Source organism: Moschus berezovskii, chromosome X, assembly GCF_049115385.1.
Source record: "Moschus berezovskii isolate FMDL1 chromosome X, NW_MosBer_1.0, whole genome shotgun sequence".
Classification (NCBI taxonomy): domain Eukaryota; kingdom Metazoa; phylum Chordata; class Mammalia; order Artiodactyla; family Moschidae; genus Moschus; species Moschus berezovskii.
Window position 1 is genome coordinate 99,764,874 of NC_142488.1, and position 20,135 is coordinate 99,785,008.

The 20,135-nt window shown below is 40.5% G+C and overlaps 1 protein-coding gene across 5 annotated transcripts in view; it reads right to left on the minus strand.

Annotated features, from left to right (window-relative positions):
• The window catches only part of ACSL4 (acyl-CoA synthetase long chain family member 4), a 74,245-nt gene that overhangs the window by 26,929 nt on the left and 27,181 nt on the right, over window positions 1-20,135 (minus strand). For 2 of the 5 annotated variants that reach the window (XM_055393972.2, XM_055393974.2), the window contains exons 2-6: window positions 17,066-17,118; window positions 2,680-2,916; window positions 2,269-2,446; window positions 1,773-1,882; window positions 1,517-1,655 (exon numbers count right to left, since the gene is read on the minus strand). In XM_055393972.2, coding sequence (XP_055249947.2) covers window positions 1,517-1,655; window positions 1,773-1,882; window positions 2,269-2,446; window positions 2,680-2,907 — 655 coding nt within the window. In that variant the 5' untranslated portion in view covers window positions 2,908-2,916; window positions 17,066-17,118. Of the gene's footprint in view, window positions 1-1,516; window positions 1,656-1,772; window positions 1,883-2,268; window positions 2,447-2,679; window positions 3,046-17,065; window positions 17,119-20,135 lie in introns of those variants that run through there. The other 3 variants (XM_055393971.2, XM_055393973.2, XM_055393970.2) reach the window with 2 other exon arrangements.

Consider the following 20,135-nt stretch of genomic DNA (forward strand, 5'->3'; position numbering starts at 1 on the left):
TGGCCAACTTTCATTGCGAGGGACCATAGAGTAAATATTTTAAACTTGGAGGGTCGTATGGTCTCTGCCAAAGCTACCCAGGTTTGTTACTGGAGAGTGGGCAGTTGTTAAACAAATGGATATGACTATGTTCCAATCCAACTTCATTTAGAGAAACGTGCAGGTTGGAGCTTGATAACCTGTCTGCAAGAGTTGTGCTTCTCAAACTATCTTCTGTGAGGACCTTTTTCCCCCTAATAATTTATGGATGGATGCATTTGTAAAGTATAATAAAAGAAGGTAGAGATGAGTAAACTAGGTGGGATATGTAGTCTATCATATTATGGCTCCCTATGAGCCAAATTATGAGGATCCCTACCTCCCATAGTTTTATGCCAACAAATCCCAACCAATCAGGACTTCTCAGTCAACTTTATCCCAATCTTGCAGGGTCAACCTGGTGCTGAGACACAATTCTCCATGGGTCTGTTGCGTTTCTGCACATCTTGTGAGCAGAGGCACAGACTTTATTCTGGACTATCTTTTCAAGGATGATTCCACAGCGAACAGCCTTGGAAGATAGAAAAAGTATCTCCCTCTGGAGCAAAGAACAGGCATGCTCACTGTCCAGTGCAATAAAGATAATACTTTTCCTCAGAGCAAGAGGCAGGCATGCTGACTGCCTGTTATAAAAGACTCGGCTTCCTCATCTAGCAGAGTATTGTGATCTTCTCATTAAACATGTGAAAGAAAATAATTTAAATGGAGTATTTCAACTGTTCAACCCTCTCTGACCTGATGACCAACTGACATTTTGATATGACACACTTATTTCAAATGGAATACCAACTACCATATCAGTGGTAGAATAAATCCAAGTATGGTTTTAGCAAACAGGTCTGTATCCACAGAGGTATGATTAAAATCAGTAGCATTAAAAAAAAAAATAAAGGAAAATTTTACTGAATGGAAGGCCTGAGGTCTGTCCCTTACATGAGGTTCAGATTGGAAGGTTATAGTAGGTTTTTAACAAAAAAAAAAAAAAGGAAAGGAAGTTTGGCAGCAGCTGCCATAAATCTGAATCATTGAATGCATGCATGCTTAGTTGCTAAGTTGTGTCCAACTCTCTTCAACCCTATGGACTGTAGTTTGCCAGGCTCCTCTGTCCATGGAATTCTTCAGGCAAGAATACTGGAATGGGTAGCCACTCCCTTCTCGAGGGGACCTTCCGAACCCAAGGATCGAACCTGGGTCTCCTGCATTGCAGATGGATTCTTTACCATCTGAGCTACCAGGGAAGCCCTGAACCATTGAATACTTCTCAATAATTTAGTAAATTTTCAAACAGTGGTTACCTTTTTGAGGACAGAGAGAAAATCTTAATACTATACGGTCTTGATAGTTTTTAAACATTTTTATTTTTTTATTGAGTTATACAAACCTTTTTTAAAATCAGAGAACAGTTTTCACTTGTATTATTTCTTTAATCTACTGGAATAATAAGCCTTGAATAGATTAATAAATTTGCTTTACTTACAGTTTTCTGGCTTGGATCCCAACTCTTCTACTGATTGCATGCTGTGAATCTCAAATCCTTCAGGGTATTCTGCTTTATTGATAGTCTTATTGTCCACATAAATGATATGTTTAACACAGTTGATATCTATCAATGCAGTCTATTGAACAGAAAGAAAATCCAGCTATTAAATATGGGCCCACAATCAACTTCATTACTGAATATGTTCCTATGTTGTCAAATGCTACCATAAATTAAAAGAAAATGTCATATTTACCTTAAGTTTACTCTCCAGAAGTTCAACACTAGTAATCAGATAGGTAGCCTCAGATTCATTTAACCCATGAACTACAGCTTCTCTGCCAAGGGTGGCATATAAAGTCACAACTACATAATAAAAAATAAACACAAACATTAAATGATAAACATTTCTTAGATATATTATTTCAGCCAACTTTTAATGGTAGACTCACAGACATGAATATATTTTAGAATCTAATTTGATTTCATAGTCTCTGCTTTTACCCTTCCACCTTGCCTCAAACTTCCTGGCAGTCACAAATGTGTCTTACAATTCTCAGGATTCTAACTCTCTAAACCTAAAGAAATGGAAAATACTGAAAGTGCCACAAACTGGGCAAAAATCCATTAGTTAAGATTCTCAAGGTCAACAGGTTCTGGCTTAACACTTGCTTGGAAGACAAGAGGATCTCAGGACAGTTTCATGTGTAAGCACAGCCCACTCTCTCCCTCCAAAACCACCAGGCACTTACGAGGAAAGTTGTACTTAAAGCAGGTCTGTGCTGCAATCATCCATTCAGCCCTGGTCTCACAGAAAATGGCAATGGTGCTCTTTGGCTTCAGTCCCAGTGCAGTGAGTCCACTACCGAAGTTATTCACTCTGCGGTTCACTTCGAGATAGTTCAACCATTTATAATTCCCGAGAATTAACTGTTAGAGTGAGGGATGCTGTAATATTAGCATATGTACTCAAACAAGCAATTAAAATACTATTCAATGGGGAGAACTCAAAATTGCCCTTAAGTGAATATACAGACGCTAGGAACACCTTTGGAGAATTAGTTACAGGCACTGTAATGAAATGTTGGCGTGTTTTAAATGCACTTGATTTATAGTCAAGTGTACCTTCCCCTTTAAAAAAAAATAGCCCCAAAATGCTTTACCTTCTTAAAAACCTTTCCATTTGGCTGCATTTCATTTTCTTCACTTAGGACTTCCCTGGTTCCCAGGCTCTCCTTCTTCCCAAACTTGGAGACAGCATGATCGAATAATTTATCCAGGGTGTCTGCTCCAGGGATGTCTATGACAGCTAGCGAGTCGAAGTGCGTGACAGAGCGATATGGACTTCCAGGTTTGTCTGAGGTGGGCTTAGCTTTTATTCTCTTTGCCATAGCGTTTTTCTTCTTGGCATTGGTAAGAAAATACCACGGAATAAATATAAGGGCACTGTATATTGTTATTAACAGGTGGATAGGCAGCAAAATAATGGTGAGCACATTTTGCTTAAGTTTCATGGTGGCAAGGCTTCTAAAATGGTGTTTATTTCTTGTTATTCTTTGGCTTCAGAAAGCCTGATTTTGCTGAAGAAGGCAATAATGGGAGCAGCAGTAAGAGTAGCAGAATAGTCAAGGCAGTTCAATTTTAATGATACAGAAAGAGTTAGTAATCTTTGGAAGCCGACAAAAAGTACACCTGCAGGTGAAGACAATGAACCAGGCAGAGAGCAGGGAAAACAAAACAAAAACAAAAGAGTATTAACAAGTTGATAGCACCATTGATTTAAATACTCAGGTTTTTATTAGTTTCTATCATTGATTTGATACGAGAAAGCAGAAATAACTGGTCTGAAAGACTGGTATTTTCCAGTTTTAATCATTATGGCCATAAATTTTAGATGTAATTTTTGTAGGCTTTCTGGTATACTGCACATGACTCTACAAGTCAGTTGTATAACACTATAGCACCTATATGAGCACATGCATGTGTTATTTAAGTTTGGCTAAAGTTTGGGAGAGTAGAGAATGCCAATCGGAGAAGGCAACGGCAAGCCACTCCAGTACTCTTGCCTGGAAAATCCCATGGACGGAGGAGCCTGGTAGGCTGCAGTCCATGGGGTCGCGAAGAGTCGGACACGACTGAGTGACTTCACTTTCCCTTTTCACTTTCATGCATTGGAGAAGGAAATGGCAACCCACTCCAGTATTCTTGCCTGGAGGATCTGAGGGACGGGGGAGCCTGGTGGGCTGCCGTCTATGGGGTCGCACAGAGTCGGACACGACTGAAGCCACTTAGCAGCAGCAGCACAGAATGCCAATACTGAGGTTTCACTTCAATATGCATATGTAAACTGAACAGCTTTGAATAGTATTTGACTTTTTCAAAAGAAGGGAAATAAATCCAACAATTTTGGTTTATTTCTCAATGATCAACCCAGAAATATTCTGAGTTCTTCATTAAGATAATTTTTTAGTAATGCTATTCACTATCACCTATCCCCCAAATTGGACTAATAGAATCATAAAATCATTTCCTACATGTCTGTTTTGTGCTCAAATTGCACCACTTGCCTGGGAGTGGCAGTATTAAGTCCAAGGCAGTATAAGTCTCCTGGCCCCTGATCATTATGAGTTAACAGTTATGAGGTCATCAGCACACAAGATAGATCCAGTGTTTTTCAAACTTTGTTTGCAGGAGAAAGGGGCAGCTAACCCATTTCATCAAATAAACACTAGTGAAGACTTCTCATGGAGAAGGAAACGGTAACCCACTCCAGTATTCTTGCCTGGAGAATCCCATGGACGGAGAAGCCTGGTAGGCTACAGTCCACGGGGTCGCAAAGAGTCGGACACGACTGAGCGACGGAACGGAACGGACGGAACGGAAGACTTCCCATCTGTAAACACTAAAGTGGAATTGCTCTGGCTGAAGCAGGGATTGGGGGTGCCCTGAGTCCCACCCTGGACTTCCTGGAACCCCATTCCCAAAGTGACCACTGGAGCTTTTCCAATGAAAAGTCTGTAGAAATACCTAAGTCCTGTGGTGCGCAGTGCAAGCAATTAATGTGATAGCAGTTCAGAGCAAGTGCAAAATGGTCCACAGTTACAAAGGAAAGCTTTGTGGAGATTAGACTTAAGCTGGACCTTATGTTGGGGATCTGGAAACAAAGGGGAAAGGACAGAGGTCATTCTGGGCTGGGGAACCACATGAAGAGAGGAATGAAAGGACTCTGGGAGAGGAATGAGTGCGAATAATAAGGACACTCGCCTGACTGGGGCACAGAGCACTCGCCACAGCAGTACAGGCCACGGTAGTACATGATCTGACAAATCAGGCAAAGTAGTTTTCATTTGATTTGGCAGGAAACTGGAGGCCACTACAGGTCAGAAAAACAGTGCCAATTGGAAAGGAACTGCAGAAACAGCCTCGGGGAGAATAATCTTTCTCCAGGAGCTTGCCTTCAGTTGAGAAAGCTATTTTGGTGAGTGGCAGTGTATTTCAACTAGAAAAAAGTAAAGTATTAGCTCACTTTGAGGAGCCAAAGTAAAGGGCATCTTTCTGCAACTCCTGTGAAAATCGACTACTGACCCCAAGACAGTTGTGCCTTTTTACACCAATTACTATAAAATGGTAACATAATCCTTAAACCTGCTCTGCTGTTATTCATGTTGTTCAACTGAGTGTGGTGAAATGAGCAAGAAACTACAGATGAAACGACCCGCGATGCAGGCCCCATCTCTGTCAATGACTGTGTAACCTTGGGCAAAGCCTCTGAGCATAAGATATGGCTAGATCAGTAGGCCTTAACTTCCTAGGGGTGATGGACCACTTTCAGAATTCAGTGAGAACTATAAACCCAGTTCTCCTCAGAAAGATATGCAAAATGGTATACTCAAATTCAGGGAATTCCTGAGTTCCCTGGAATCCATCCATGAACACCAAAGGTTGACACCACCCTTACAATTTCCTGGGGCCCTTGCAACTTTAACTTTATGCTTTATTGTACCTAGAAAAGGGCTTCCCTGGTGGCTCAGTGGAAAGAATCTGCCTGCCAATGCAGCATATGTGGGTTTGATCCCTGGGTTGGGAAGATCCCCTGGAGAAGGGAACAACTACCTGCTCCAGTATTCTTGCCTGGGAAATCCCATGGACAGAGGAGCCTAGAGGGGTATAGTCCATGGGGTCACAAAGAGCCAGACACAATTGAGTTACTAAACAACAATATACCTAGAAATTGCTTTCTCCGTCTCTCTGACAAGTCTCATCATCCTTTTTTTTTTCCCGAGATAGAACACACCAAGGGTCTATCATAGTGCCTGATCCTCAGTCTGCAAGATCCCCTCTAACAATCCTCTCCTCCATCAAACATTCCATGACTACCCAAACCCATGATAATCTCTCCTTTTCCTAATTTCCCACATCACTTAAAATGTCTACCACTCATTCTGATCCTTGATTATACCATCATTTAAAAACATCTAAGCATCTAGTTATGCAGCACAGACCAGTAGTTCTCAACCCTATCAAACCCAGCACCTCTTTATTATGACAAATATTTTATAATACTCCTTTATAAACCTTAAAGGGTGCTCACAGATGATAGTCTACTTACACACACAGTTTTAAAAATAATTCCTTACTGATAATATAAAGAAGTACTGAAAGGAAATTAATTCAAAATAAATACTTAGTTCAGTGCATAAATTCTCAGGGACAATACCAGAAGACAAACAAGTCTTTAGACTGATAGACTCCCCCTAAGTGGGGAGTATCACCTCATTCTCATTTGAAAAATGGGGCTGAAGAAGCAGAAGACAGCTTTTGACAATATTACAAACTAGCTGGATTTAAATTGCGCTGTATGCTTTTCAGTCAATTGTATTGTTCTATACACTTAATTTTTTACACAGATTTCCCTTAAGTCTTAGAGGGAGGGAAACATCTACTTAATCCTCATAGTACACACACACACACACACAACCCCCCCCACAAGGCTCAAAGAACACTGAGGTAAAGAGAGATCATTTAGTCTAGAAGTTTTCTAATTTTTTCTGGTGGTGCTGAGGCTGGGGGCATGGGGTGCGTATGGGTCACTCATTTGAATAAAATCTTATATGGACATGGAAACACAAGTACAGATAAAAGAAAAAAGCAGAGTTTCTTCAGTTGGGGAAGCTGTGTAAGCACCTGAAGGGACTCCACGGAACCTCCATTTCAGCTGAGTATTTGAGCCACCGATGCGGTCTGATCTTTCATCTCCAAGGGAAATGAATGAGTGACAGTGCAAATTGTATCCAAGGCCTGTCCCCAAGTCTGGTGCTCTTTCAAGCACCCCCCTGCCCCCAGCCAGCCTCTGCCCACTTTGACCTATCATTTAAAAATCCTTCTTTATCAAAAGTTTTCCAGCATTACACATAGTCTGCTGATACATTCATTTAAAAAAAAAGATTTGAACACCTACTATGTATGTTTTGAGCACATAATACAAAGATGAGTAAAACGTGCTCTCAATCCTTTGCATGCACATCTGCATGTCCATATGTATGGTAGGGGGCAGGGAGATGAGTTCACAAACATATACAGTAGACTATGATAGATCCATCCCATCAGAGGAGCGAGAACAAAAGGTATTCAAAAAAGGGATGAGATTACACCCAATTTGGGGAGCAGGGGCAGGAGAGAGATAAAGGAGGAAGGAAAACCATCTCGGAAGGTTTCACAAAAAAAAGCACAGTATTTTGGGTTGGTGTGAAGGATGGGGATGTTTTCAAAAGGAGAGGACAAAGATTGGGAAATGAGGATGGCCCTCATGGACTGGGGAATGGCTGGCGGCAGAAGTGCAGGATGTGTCAGAAAACAGAAAGCAGCATAGCAGATGCTTTCGAGCTTTCTGCTTTTAAAGTGCTGGTCCCCTTTTGTGATCTAACTCATATTATTTCAGAGTCAATGCTACTAGAATGTCACTATAAGAGACACATGTGTATAATGGTTTGGTAACTCAAGATTAAACACCCTGCAATTATATTAGAAGAAAGCCTGATGATAGCTTGGGTGGTAAACGCCCTAAACGAAGGAGATTTGGCTTCTCGACTCAATGTCTGCTCTTAAGTGTGACTCTGGACAAGATAGATGACCTCTCACGTAAAAGCTCTGTACCAGCGGCATCATGTGTAATCGGGAATACTGCTTGTGTTATCTACTTCACGGCAGTGTTGGGAAGATCCTGTCTGGTCCAGCTTCACTCCCATGGGTGTGTGGCATTGGTCCCTGGAATACACTCTCAACCCTCTTGCCCCTCTCCCACTTTGGTGTACTCATTCGGCTAAACAACGACCTGGTTAAATCCAGTTTACCACCTCATCTGCACCCATCCCCATGCAGCTGAATCTGGCTGGAGAAACACCCAAAAGAGCCGAGCATCCCCCTTTAGATCCACGGCTGCTCCCTCAAATGGACCCTTGAAGCTGCAGAGAAGCCACGCTGCCCTGCCATAGGCCATCCACAGGCTTGCTCTCCTGGGGTTCATGCTTTGTTTTCTCTCTTCAGACCACCGAGGCTCCTTCACTGTCCTCAACCTCAGCTGCTGACCTGGCTTCCAATTTGGCTGAGAAAACTGAAACTGTCTGAAGAGAAAGTCCACAGACTCCCACCAGTGTCTCTGCAACTACTCACATCTGTGGCCACATCTCTCCTGTGACTAGAGATGGGCTGGTGATGCTCCCAGCCAAGGCCGACCCCTTCACTCATGCATGAAGCCCCTGTCCAGACTAGAAAGACCTTGCAGCACTGCTCTATTGACTCTTCCTTCTCCCGCTCTGATGAACTGGTCCCACCCACATCCTAACAGGCTATGATTTCTTCCATCTTAAAAACCATTCCCTCTCTTGTACCTTATTCTCTGCCTATGGCTCCATTTCTTCTCCTTCTCTGTGTGTGTGCTAAGTCACTTCAATCATGTCTGACTGTTTGGACTATAGTCTGCCAGGCTCCTCTGTCCATGGGATTCTCCAGGCAAGAATACTGGAGTGGGTTGCTGGGCCCTTCTCCAGGGGATCTTCCCAACCCAGGGATCGAACCTGTGTCTCTTAAGTCTCCTGCATTGGCGGTGGGTTTTTTACCACTAGCCCCACCTAGGAAACCCTCTCCTTCTCTGTAAGACTCCTTTAAAGAGTTGTCCATATGCCCTGTCACCCAGTTACTTCCCATTTTCTTTTGACCCCACAGTGAAGAGGAACTAAAAAGCCTCTTGATGAAAGTGAAAGAGGAGAGTGAAAAGGTTGGCTTGAAGCTCAACATTCAGAAAACAAAGATCATGGCATCTGGTCCCATCACTTCATGGGAAATAGATGGGGAAACAGTGGAAACAGTGTCAGACTTTATTTTTGGGGGCTCCAAAATCACTGCGGATGCTGATTGCAGCCAAGAAATTAAAAGACGCTTACTCCTTGGAAGGAAAGTTATGACCAACCTAGATAGTATATTAAAAACAGAGACATTGCCAACAAAGGTCCGTCTAGTCAAGGCTATGGTTTTTCCAGTGGTCATGTATGGATGTGAGAGTTGGACTGTGAAGAAAGCTGATCGCCGAAGAATTGATGCTTTTGAACTGTGGTGCTGGAGAAGACTCTTGAGAGCCCCTTGGACTGCAAAGAGATCCAGCCAGTCCATTCTAAAGGAGATCAATCCTGGGTGTTCACTGGAAGGACTGATGCTGAAGCTTAAACTCCAATACTTTGGCCACCTCATGTGACAAGTTGACTCACTGGAAAAGACTCTGATGCTGGGAGGGATTGGTGGCAGGAGGAGAAGGGGACGACAGAGAATGAGATGGCTGGATGGCATCACCGACTCGATGGACATGAGTTTGAGTGAACTCCGGGAGTTGGTGATGGACAGGGAGGCCTGGCGTGCTGTGATTCATGGGGTCGCAAAGAGTCGGACACGACTGAGCGACTGAAGTGACTGAAGCTCAGGTTTCCTCCTACCGCTCCACAAAATTGCTTTGCTCAAGGTCACCAATGACTTCCATGTTGTCAGATCCCAAGGTCAATTAAAGCTCAGCCCTCATCCCGCCCTTGACCCACCACCAGCCTTTAGACCATTTGACCCCTCTTTTCCTGCTGGAAACTCCTTCACTTGGCTTCCAGGAGAACCCGTTCTTCAGGTTTTCTTCCAACTTCCCTGACCATTCCTTCTCCATTTTCACTGCTGCTTCTTCCTCATCTCCCGGACCTCTCAATGCTATAGTGTTCAGTCCTTGAACCTCTTCTTTATCTAAGCTCACTCTCAAGGTGATCTCATTTAGGCTTATAGCTTTAAACAGCATATATATGATGATGATCCCAAAGTTTCTTCGCTAAGCCTGGAGGTCTCCCTTAAGCACTAGGTTTGTATATCCAACTGCTTCCTCAACAGATCCATTTAGATATCAGTTACATACTCATTTAATATATATATATATATTAATAGGAAATTGAGTTGCTGATCATCCTTCCATAAAGAGCCCACTCAGTCTTGCCCAACTCTGTAGCTCCAGTTGCTTTAACCAAAAGCCTTCAATCAGGTTTACTTTCATTCCCCTCTCTTTCTCACAATTCCACAGCCAATTCATCAGCAAATCCTACCGGCTCTACTCACAAAACAGATATCAAATCTGACTACTTCTCACCACCTCCACACATACCAACCTGGCTCAAGCCACTATCTCCTCTCACCTGGAGAAATGCAATAGCCAATGTGAGCTCCCTGCTTCCACCTTTATAACAAATTCTAAACTCAGCAGCCAGAGTGCTCTAGTTCAACTGTAAGGTAGATCATGTCATTCCTCTGCTCAAAACCTTTCAAAGAATCCCCATGTGACTCATTCAGAAAAAAACATAGTCCTTACTCCGATCTATGAGAAGGGACCTGTCCCCCACCTCAAGTTTCTGCCTTCATCTGCGACACTGTCCCTGTTTCCTTCTGCTACCATGCCACTTGTTCCTTGATGTTTCTGGGACACAACAAGCATGACCCTGCCTCAGGGTTCTTGTACACACTATTCTCTCTGGCTGGAATGTTCTTCCAAGATACCTGCCCAGCTTATTTCCTCATCTCCTTTTTGCCTTTATTCAAGTATCACCCCCTCAGTAAGGCCTTCTCCGTGCTCAGTTGCTAAGTCGTGTCTGACTCTGTGACCCTATGGACTATAGCCTGCCAGGCTCCAGTCATGGGATTTCCCAGGCAAGAATACTGGAATGGGTTGCCATACCCTCTTCCAGGGTATCTTTCTGACCCAGGGATCGAACTCAGGTCTCTTACGTCTCCTACACTGCAAGTGGATTCTTTACCACAGAGCCACCTGGGAAGCCCAAGGCCTTCTCCAGTCACTCCAAAATCACAGCCCATTTTGATTCCTCTCCTTAGTACTTAACACTACTACTACATCATATGCTTTATCTTTCATGTTTATTTTCAAGGCCTCCGTTAGAACATAAAGGTTCCGTGAGGCAGTTTGTTGTTTGCTGCTGAATCCTCCTACACTTGTACCTTTGCATATGAAGTGTTCAATAAACTTGACTGAAATAAGAATGGACATGGGATTGCTCTGAAACTATAAAGTAAAAATGGATGTTAAGGGCAGTAGCCAGAAGACAACCAATCTTAGTCATCTTTTTAAAAAATCACTTGTCCATGCCAACACTCCAGGAAATCCCTGGTAATTAACTTGAACATGTGTTTGGTTGCTTGATAGAAAACATGAAACTGGACAAACTGCCTTTTCCACAGAGGAAAAAAACAAGCTGTTACAAAGGCAAGAGGATTATAGAATTTGTACCATGTGCCTTTTCACGGATGCCTTTCACAAATGCTGCCTGCCATGTATGAAGAGGGATACTGCTGTCCCACCAGGAGGACATGAACTCTGAGTTTCACTTCCTTAAAATCAAATGATGCACTTGTATTTCAGCTGGAAAGTGCAGGGCATCAGCTTCAGTCAGGGGATAGCGAATCATTCCTGTTGATGTTCAGCATTCCATTTGGGAATCGGATTGCACGCTCACTCAGTTGTGTCCAACTCTTCAGTGACCCTGTGGACTGTAGCCTGCTAGGCTTCTCTGTCCATGGGATTCTCCAGGCAAGAATACTGGAGTGGGTTGCCATGCCCTCCTCTAGGGGATCTTCCTGACGCAGGGATCGAACTTGCGCCTCCTGCATCGGCAGGGGGATTCTTTACCAATGAGCCACCTGGGAAGCCCAAGAATCAGATTAACAGCTACTTATTGAGCCTGTACTATGGGCTAGGACTGTGATCAGTCCTTTAGATACACTATTTCCTTTAATCCTTCAGAAACACTCTTTGAACTAATTACCCTAGGGATATAACTTATAACTGATGATATAACAGTCTCAGACAGATCATTTGACCAAGATAACACAGCTAAGTAGGGATTCTGATCCAGGTCTACTGGATTTTAAAGTCCATGTTTTTAGCTGTACTGTCTGTGACCTGGGTCATACTCATATAATTTAAATAGGTGAGAGTGACAAACTTTGTGTATGAAAAAATCCTGATGACAACTTTGAGCACTGATTTGTCCTACAGTCTAAGGCATTTTTATAGCGGTGGTGAGGGGAGCCCTTTAGCTGCCCAGTGAGTCCTAGAAGTTTAAATGAAAATCAGATGTAATTTTACCTTGCTTCTTGTTTTGAGGCCAAGTTTAATGTTAAGTATTTCATTCCAGTTACTTCAAACGCTCTGAGATAGTTAGGTTAAACACAAAAAGCATTAGTAATACATGAAGCTCCAGCACACAAAGTAAACAAATGCGACATACTGATTAAAGGCTGAATTTAAAAGAAATCATCATCTTTCCCAGTAGCATGTGACACAACACCCATTTAAGAAAGAGACAAAATAATAAACTAAAGTCAATGCCAAGATTTTTTTTTGCAAGTTTTAGAAAATGGTCTAAATCAAGCAAGGATCCATGCATCTACCAAGTTGAGACACATGGTAGAGACAAGTATACTTCATCTGTCTTTGATATATTTCCTTATGAAAATGTAAGAGAGATCAATGTGATAATCAATGATTAACTCTCAGTGCTACTTTAAGAAATCACATTTTCAAATCACACATAAGTTAAGAGTAATTTAAATAGATAATTTGCCTTCTGAAAAGGATAAGCCTGTATCCACTAAACATTAAATCAGAAAACAATTATAAAAATTCCAAGAGATTAAAACAGATATGCATACCTGTTGCACTTTAAAAGATCATACTTCAACATAGATATTGCATCAACAAGACTTTTGTAAAGGAGTGGAATGCTTTTTTAAAATTCCTATTTTCTTTCACACACTATTAAAAAGTTTCAAGTGATTTTAAAACATATAGGAGAAAGGTTATATACACGTTAAAGAAAACAGTTGCTTTGGTTAATGAAATCAAACTTCATAGGTACTACATTACAACATAATTAACCTTGTATTTCAACATTAAAACTTTTAAAACGTTAATATTTTAAGACAATAAAAGGCAATAAGAGTAGCTAGCACAATCTTTTGCTATCAGACAGTTTGTAGGACTGAATAATCATGTAAAATATATACCCGTCTGCTCTATGTAAGTCTCATGTGACTCAAAGTTGGTAAGTCAATCTAATCAGTATGAAATAGCTTATACAGTCAAACTTTTGAAGTATACAGTAATTATAATAAATACATTTGAAAGCTGAAAAAAAGCAAAAGAAAAGCAAACACCGAGGATGACTAGACACACACTCTATACCACACATTGTGCCCCTGCCTAGCTAGTTTGGCTAGAAGAGTCTAACAGCCATGACTGATCTTTGGTACCATCTCTAACAAGATTAACCAAACCTGTTTGCATCATCACCTGGACGGATATTAACTCCTGAAGTCGCCATCCTGCTAGTCTCTTCCCAGCTTTCCCCAGCAAAGAAAGCACCTCAGCTGCCATGTTGAAGATGCCCTTTCTTGCTTGAGCATGCGTTCCCTCCCATAATGTGTTAAGAACATGCCCAGCACGTATCAGATAATGCTTTTTCTAGGTCACAGGATAGTATAATTGGGATCCTATCTACATATGTTGAAATAAGGAGATGTAGTGTGTTGAAATGTCAGAGCCTCATACAATGTCGTGCCTACACACTTCACACACACTGTGTACAAGTACATTTATCTTCCTCATTTTAAGTGATTGAAACACACTTGATTTTTATTTTTAAAAAAACACTTGATTTTTAAAGTTTTCCAAAGTTGAGAGTGGGTTGGATATAATTTAATCCAAAGCTTACATATAAGGAATTTTGAGAATATATCATGCTAGAAGTGGCACCTGCCAACAAAGCATGATATTATAATCCAACTTTATCAGACATCATGAAAAATGGGAGAGAAACTAAGTTCTAGGGGGTATGTGTTCAGAGAGAAATACAAAGGGTTCAGTGCTGCAGAAGGGAAGCAGACAACGACAATGACAACCCCAATCCTTACTGCTGCTGCTAAAGAGCATCTGCTACTGCTGCTACATCAAACGGCCCATCATGCATGGTGTAGACTTTTTGTCTGTAAAGTCTTCCATGTACTGGGTATTTTTTTCTTTATGATCTTAACATAAGTTAATTAAAAACAATCGGATTACATATCTGAACTTTCAAATTAGCTCACAGTTATAAATGTGTTATCTGAATGAGAAATATACAGACTATTATCGTTGATATTTGTTACACATCTGTCTCCTATCATCTTATCTACTAATTATAATAAATTAATACAGCTGTGAGCTGCCAACCCTGAGCACAGATTAAAAAAAATCTGTTAACTTGCAGTGTTATTTCCCACAGCCTTTGTGTTACAGGGAGAATTTTGCAACTTACATCTTTTTTGGCCTTTGCTAGAGGAGGGACCAGTTTAATAGATTGGTTCTCTATGAATGTTGTCTCCCAGTACTCACACTGTTAAAAAGTTATGCAGCAAGGTAGTCTTAAACCGGGAGAAGGCAATGGCAAGCCACTCCAGTACTCTTGCTTGGAGAATCCCATGGATGGAGGAGCCTGGTGGGCTGTAGTCCATGGGGTCGCTAAGGGTCAGACACGACTGAGCAACTTCACTTTCACTTTTCACTTTCACACATTGGAGAAGGAAATGGCAACCCACTCCAGTGTTCTTGCCTGGAGAATCCCAGGGATGGGGGAGCCTGGTGGGCTTCCGTCTATGGGGTCACACAGAGTCGGACACGACTGAAGTGACTTAGCAGCAGCAGCAGCAGTCTTAAACCATTTCTTACAAAATGGCTAAATAAGTCACTATGATTCAGCTACCAGGCCACCATAATGTGAAACTGTACTGTGGTAGATAACAAAATAAAACAATAAAACCTCGCTCTGCTCTTCAGTAGCAAATATATCTTATAACTGAGATTAATAAGAGTTCAGTGACTGATAAATCTGTTGAAGACTGAAATCTTATAGCCAACTTACAGTCAACTCAAATATTAGTGCTAGTAAAGAAAAGGGCAAGGATATTCCAAAGACAATGAAAAAATTCAATATGTATTTTTATTATTAACATTATTATTAATGCAATACATAGTTAAATTATTCACACTGAATTATGGGTGTACCTGACATTTGAGAAATTAAAGAATTTTTAACTAAAAAAGGATGCCACATGAAGTCAAATACAAGAAACCATGGAAAAGTACTCCGGGAGGTAATGTCTCCATGTTAGGGATGAGGAATATTTTCCATTCTGTTCTCTCTTCATGTTCATTTGTTCACCTGACCCATGCAAGCTTCACGAGTGTGAGTGAGATAAGAGAATTATGTATTTCTATTTTGAAGTGTACTTTGGGAGAGCCAAGGCACTATGCCAATTGAAGAACTCTCTCTAAAGTGTCTGTTGACTCCTGAACTGGCCAGATACTCTTGCTACAGCTTCTGGAAACTCCTGCTTTTCACCTTGGTAGTTCTTTCTCTTACACACCTAAGTGGGCTGCAGGTCAATTACAATAAATTTTTGTGTGTGGGACATGTGGGGTGGTGGTGCAGAGGGAAAAAGAAACAGGAAATAGATTCTCTGTGTATAAATAACTATAGGAGCCTGAATCCTACAGCCCATATAATTGCACTATGGTCTATTTCCCAAAAGAAACACTAAACCTGTTACCTTATCTCCTTTGTCAATCATGGGATAGCATGCTGAATTTGGAGACAACTAATTTTGGTCTGTTGATGAAAATCTTTGTTCATGTTCAAGATTTTTCTAATGCAGCCTAATCAGTCAACTGTAGCAATCTTCGCTATATAAGCAAGTTAAGTCTTTTGAATTTCTTTATACTTGGAATTCAAAAATAGTTATGAGCACATAAAAACTACTATTTCTTCTGTTTCAGTTTCATAATCTATTATAATGAGAGTTATTCTCAGAAGACCAGAAATACAAGAGAGACAGCATTGTATATGGGGCTTTGGTCCTGGCTCAGTAGCTTGACCAGCTGCACTACCTGGAACAAATTAAATTACCTCTTGTCTATTTCCTTATCTACATGAGAAAGTTGGATTCAGATTTTAAGATATCATAGACAAGTAAAAGTTTTATAAACAAAGAATGATGGTGAGGGCAATGACACAACTGCAATTTTTTTTTGGCCAAGCATGGACATAAAAAACAAAAACCTATCATTTACTATCACCATCATTTCATAAAAATACAGAACAGGTCTAACTCTTCAAAATTAGAAGGATATAACTTATAATAAGCAGCAATTTTTCAAATGGAAAAGTTCAGCTTTAAAAATCTCATGGCCTGTGGGGCTTCCCTCATTTCACCATAAACCAGTAAAAAGTCTTCACTGGTCAGGGTACTGTCTAAAAGTAAATGTTTGGGAACTCCTGAACTAGGTAATTTTCAAGGTCCAAGGCTCAAACACTAAAATTATAATTTTAGGTGCTCTGTTATATTTCTTCCATTCTATATTATAGTCTAGAGTAGGTGTTCCATGAAGGACAGCACTGATGCTCAGATTTTTTAATATCAGAAATATATTTAAATCATTTTGAGAAATAATAACTAAAATTAAGCTTCAATTTATTGGAGAAAGTATACACTACTACAGATTCAACTTCATCAATATTAATGAACCATTCACTGGACACTTACTATTAAGCTGATTTTACAGATGAAGAAATTGAAGCAAAGGAAAACTAAATAACTTTTCAGAGATACACTGCCTCAGGAGTCAGAACTGGAACTCCAATCGTGACTCCACTTTTTGGTAATACTAAAATAAAGAAGATAAAATTTAGATTTTAATTATCACTTCCCCATTCATAAATGAGTGACAGATGTTTTAAGTCTTAGAAGCTGTCCAGAGTAAAAGGTTTTCCTATTTTACTTTTCCAAATAATGCCTTTTTAGCATATAAATATTGGCAGGGTTTTTCCAATATAAAGAGAGGAAAAATGTCTATTAGTTTGGTCACTTAACTTTCTCCAAAAACTGACAAGTTTGCAAATTTAGAATTTTTAAAGGACAAATACTTACAGATTTTCTCTTTTTCTCTTAAGAAGAACCCGTATATCTTTCTGGATTTGAATCTGCAATAAGAGACAATATTTATGTGTATAGTGACATAAGAAAAGATCCTCTTTAAAAAGAAACCCACCTGCTTTTTCCCATTACCTGTGCACCTTAGTTCATGATAAGCCAGGTACCAAAGGAAAAACAAGAAATGACTAGAAATAGTGCTATTGGGTCTTACAAAAGTAAATGAGCCTGGCTCTAAGAAACAGTAGTCAAAACCCTATGGGAAAAGGGCAGATTAAGAAACAGGCAGAGGACTGAATAGACATTTTCCCAAAGAAAATGGTCAACAAGGTACATAAAAAGGTACTCAATATCACTAATCATCAGGGAAATGCAAATCAAAACTACATTGAGTTATCACCTCACATCTGTTAGAATGGCTGTCACCAAAAAGACATGAGGTAATGAGTGCTGGTGAGGATGCGGAGAAAAAGGGACCTCTTGCGCACTGTTGGTAGGAATGCAAACTGATGCAGGCACTATGGAAAACAGTATGGAGGTTTCCCCAAAATTTAAACTACAGCTATCACATGATCCAGCATTCCTATCTCTGCTTATATATGCAAAGGAAATGAAAACAGGATACTGAAGATCTCTTCAATGCCTTCCCATGTTTCAGTTCAGTTCAGTTCAGTCGCTCAGTCGTGTCTGACTCTTTGTGACCCCATGAATCACAGCACGCCAGGCCTCCCTGTCCATCACCAACTCCCGGAGTTCACTCAAACTCATCTCCATTGAGTCGGTGATACCATCCAGCCATCTCATTCTCTGTCGTCCCCTTCTCCTCCCGCCCCCAATCCCTCCCAGCATCAGAGTCTTTTCCAGTGAGTCAACTCGTTGCATGAGGTGGCCAAAGTATTGGAGTTTCAGCTTTAGCATCAGTCCTTCCAATGAACACCGAGGATTGATCTCTTTTAGAATGGACTGGCTGGATCTCCTTGCAGTCCAAGGGACTCTCAAGAGACTTCTCCAGCACCACAATAGCCAAGATATGGAAAAAACCTAAGTGTCTGCTAAGGGATGAATGGATAAAGAAGATGTGATATGCATGCACACACACACACAGACACACACACACACACAATGGAGGTATTATTCAGTCATGAAAAAGAAGGAAATCCTGCCATTTTCAAAAACATGGATGGACCCTGAGACGTTATAGTTAGATTAAGTCAAAGAAAGACAAATATTGTATTATATCACTTATGGGGAATCTGAAAAGGTCAAACTCAACAAACTAGAAGGCTGGTTATCAGGGGCTGGGTGGGGTGGTGGAGGAATTGGGGAGATGCTGTTAAAAGATACAAACTTGCAACTAGAACGTTGAGTAAGTTCTGGAGACCTATAATGCATAGCAGAGTAACTATGATCAACAATACTGTATTACATATTTCAAAATTTCTAAGAGATTAGATTTCAAATGTTCTTGTCACAAAAAAGAAATGATAGTTAACATGATGTGATAGTTGTTAGCCAATACTAAGATAGTAAACAGTATAATATATAAATATATCAAATCAACTCATTGTACATCTTAAACTTATACAATGTTATATGATAATTATATCTCAATAAAATATATATACACAATTACATTTTTTTAAATGACAGGGAGCAGGAGTCATGATGTAAATGGTTTTATTTCTACCTCTTAATCTCCCATAGTCAGGATAGGAGCCAAGTTCAGAGACAAAGTCTGACTATAGGAAACTAGTAGGTCAATTTGACTGGTTATCCCCAAACTCAATGCCCACAGGCACCCAGCTATTTTCTCACTAAAAATGAACTATTTCCTTTAAACAATACATGGCTCTTTCCAAATTCACATATAGCACTGGTCTAAGTTTGAGTGAGCTCCGGGAGTTGGTGATGGACAGGGAGGCCTGGCATGCTGTGATTCATGGGGTCGTGGAGAGTCGGACACGACTGAGCGACTGAACTGAACTGAAGCAGAAATGAGAGATAATTTTCATCTTCCTTCAATGAACAAAGAGATAGTCTTGTGACATCCTTCAAGATATATACACTGTGAAGGTTTAGGATCCATTTATAGTTAAGGGTTAGTCTGTTTTGGAAAATGCAAGAGAAAACTTCTTACCATCTGAATACTCGGAACAGTAAAATAAAGCTCTCCAGTAACTGATACTGTTTACTTACATTTCAACATGACTGGGCATCATATTATGCTTCAGTTTCCTTTCCATCCAGTAGTACTTGGTACTATTTCCATATGATTATAAGAATAACATTCAAACAAAATTTTTACTCTAGACACCTCAATGGAAGTTGCAAATCAAACATCCATATAATTAATCAGCATACTCAAACAGTTGGTTTTCTCTTTTGCTACCATCAGGAGGGTGAAGGAAACAAAGGTTTATACCCAGATCAATCACTAACTGAGTATGCCTCTCGTTTGGCTTAATAGAACTACTTTTCAACTCAAGTTAATACCCACAATCTACTCTAGGAAAGGGGGCTCTGGCAATAGTATCAGTACCTGTGCGAATACAAGTGGTTAAGATGACTTATAAACAAAAGACACACTATTTAATATTTTCTTCCTTTTCTCCCTGAGGGCTAACACTTGATATTAACACCAAGAGGGGAAATCTCTGCACGTTCCTGTTAAAACAAAGTCCCAAGAGCTCAAAAAGAGAACGGTGAGGAAGAAAAACTTCATATTTTTTATACAAATGCATGTATTTCCTCCCCCCCACAAAGCTTAATTCAGATAACTAACAACAAAAAACCAACCTTTCATAAAATCACATGAACACCTATAGGTGATGCAGAGTGAGGACAGGATACAAAACTATCCAGTAGTTTGTGTAATTTGAAAAATAATTTCCATAGTGAAAGTTTCCAAAGGAGAGTTGACACTTGGTCATTGGTCCCACAGAGAGAGAGGGTGGAGAGGATACTCAGAAGTATCAGCTGGATGAGAGGCCCATACCAACCTTTGGCTAATTTCCAGTCTGAGAGCTCTCAATCAATTGGGCAGGACAAAGTAACTCTCAGATGTTCT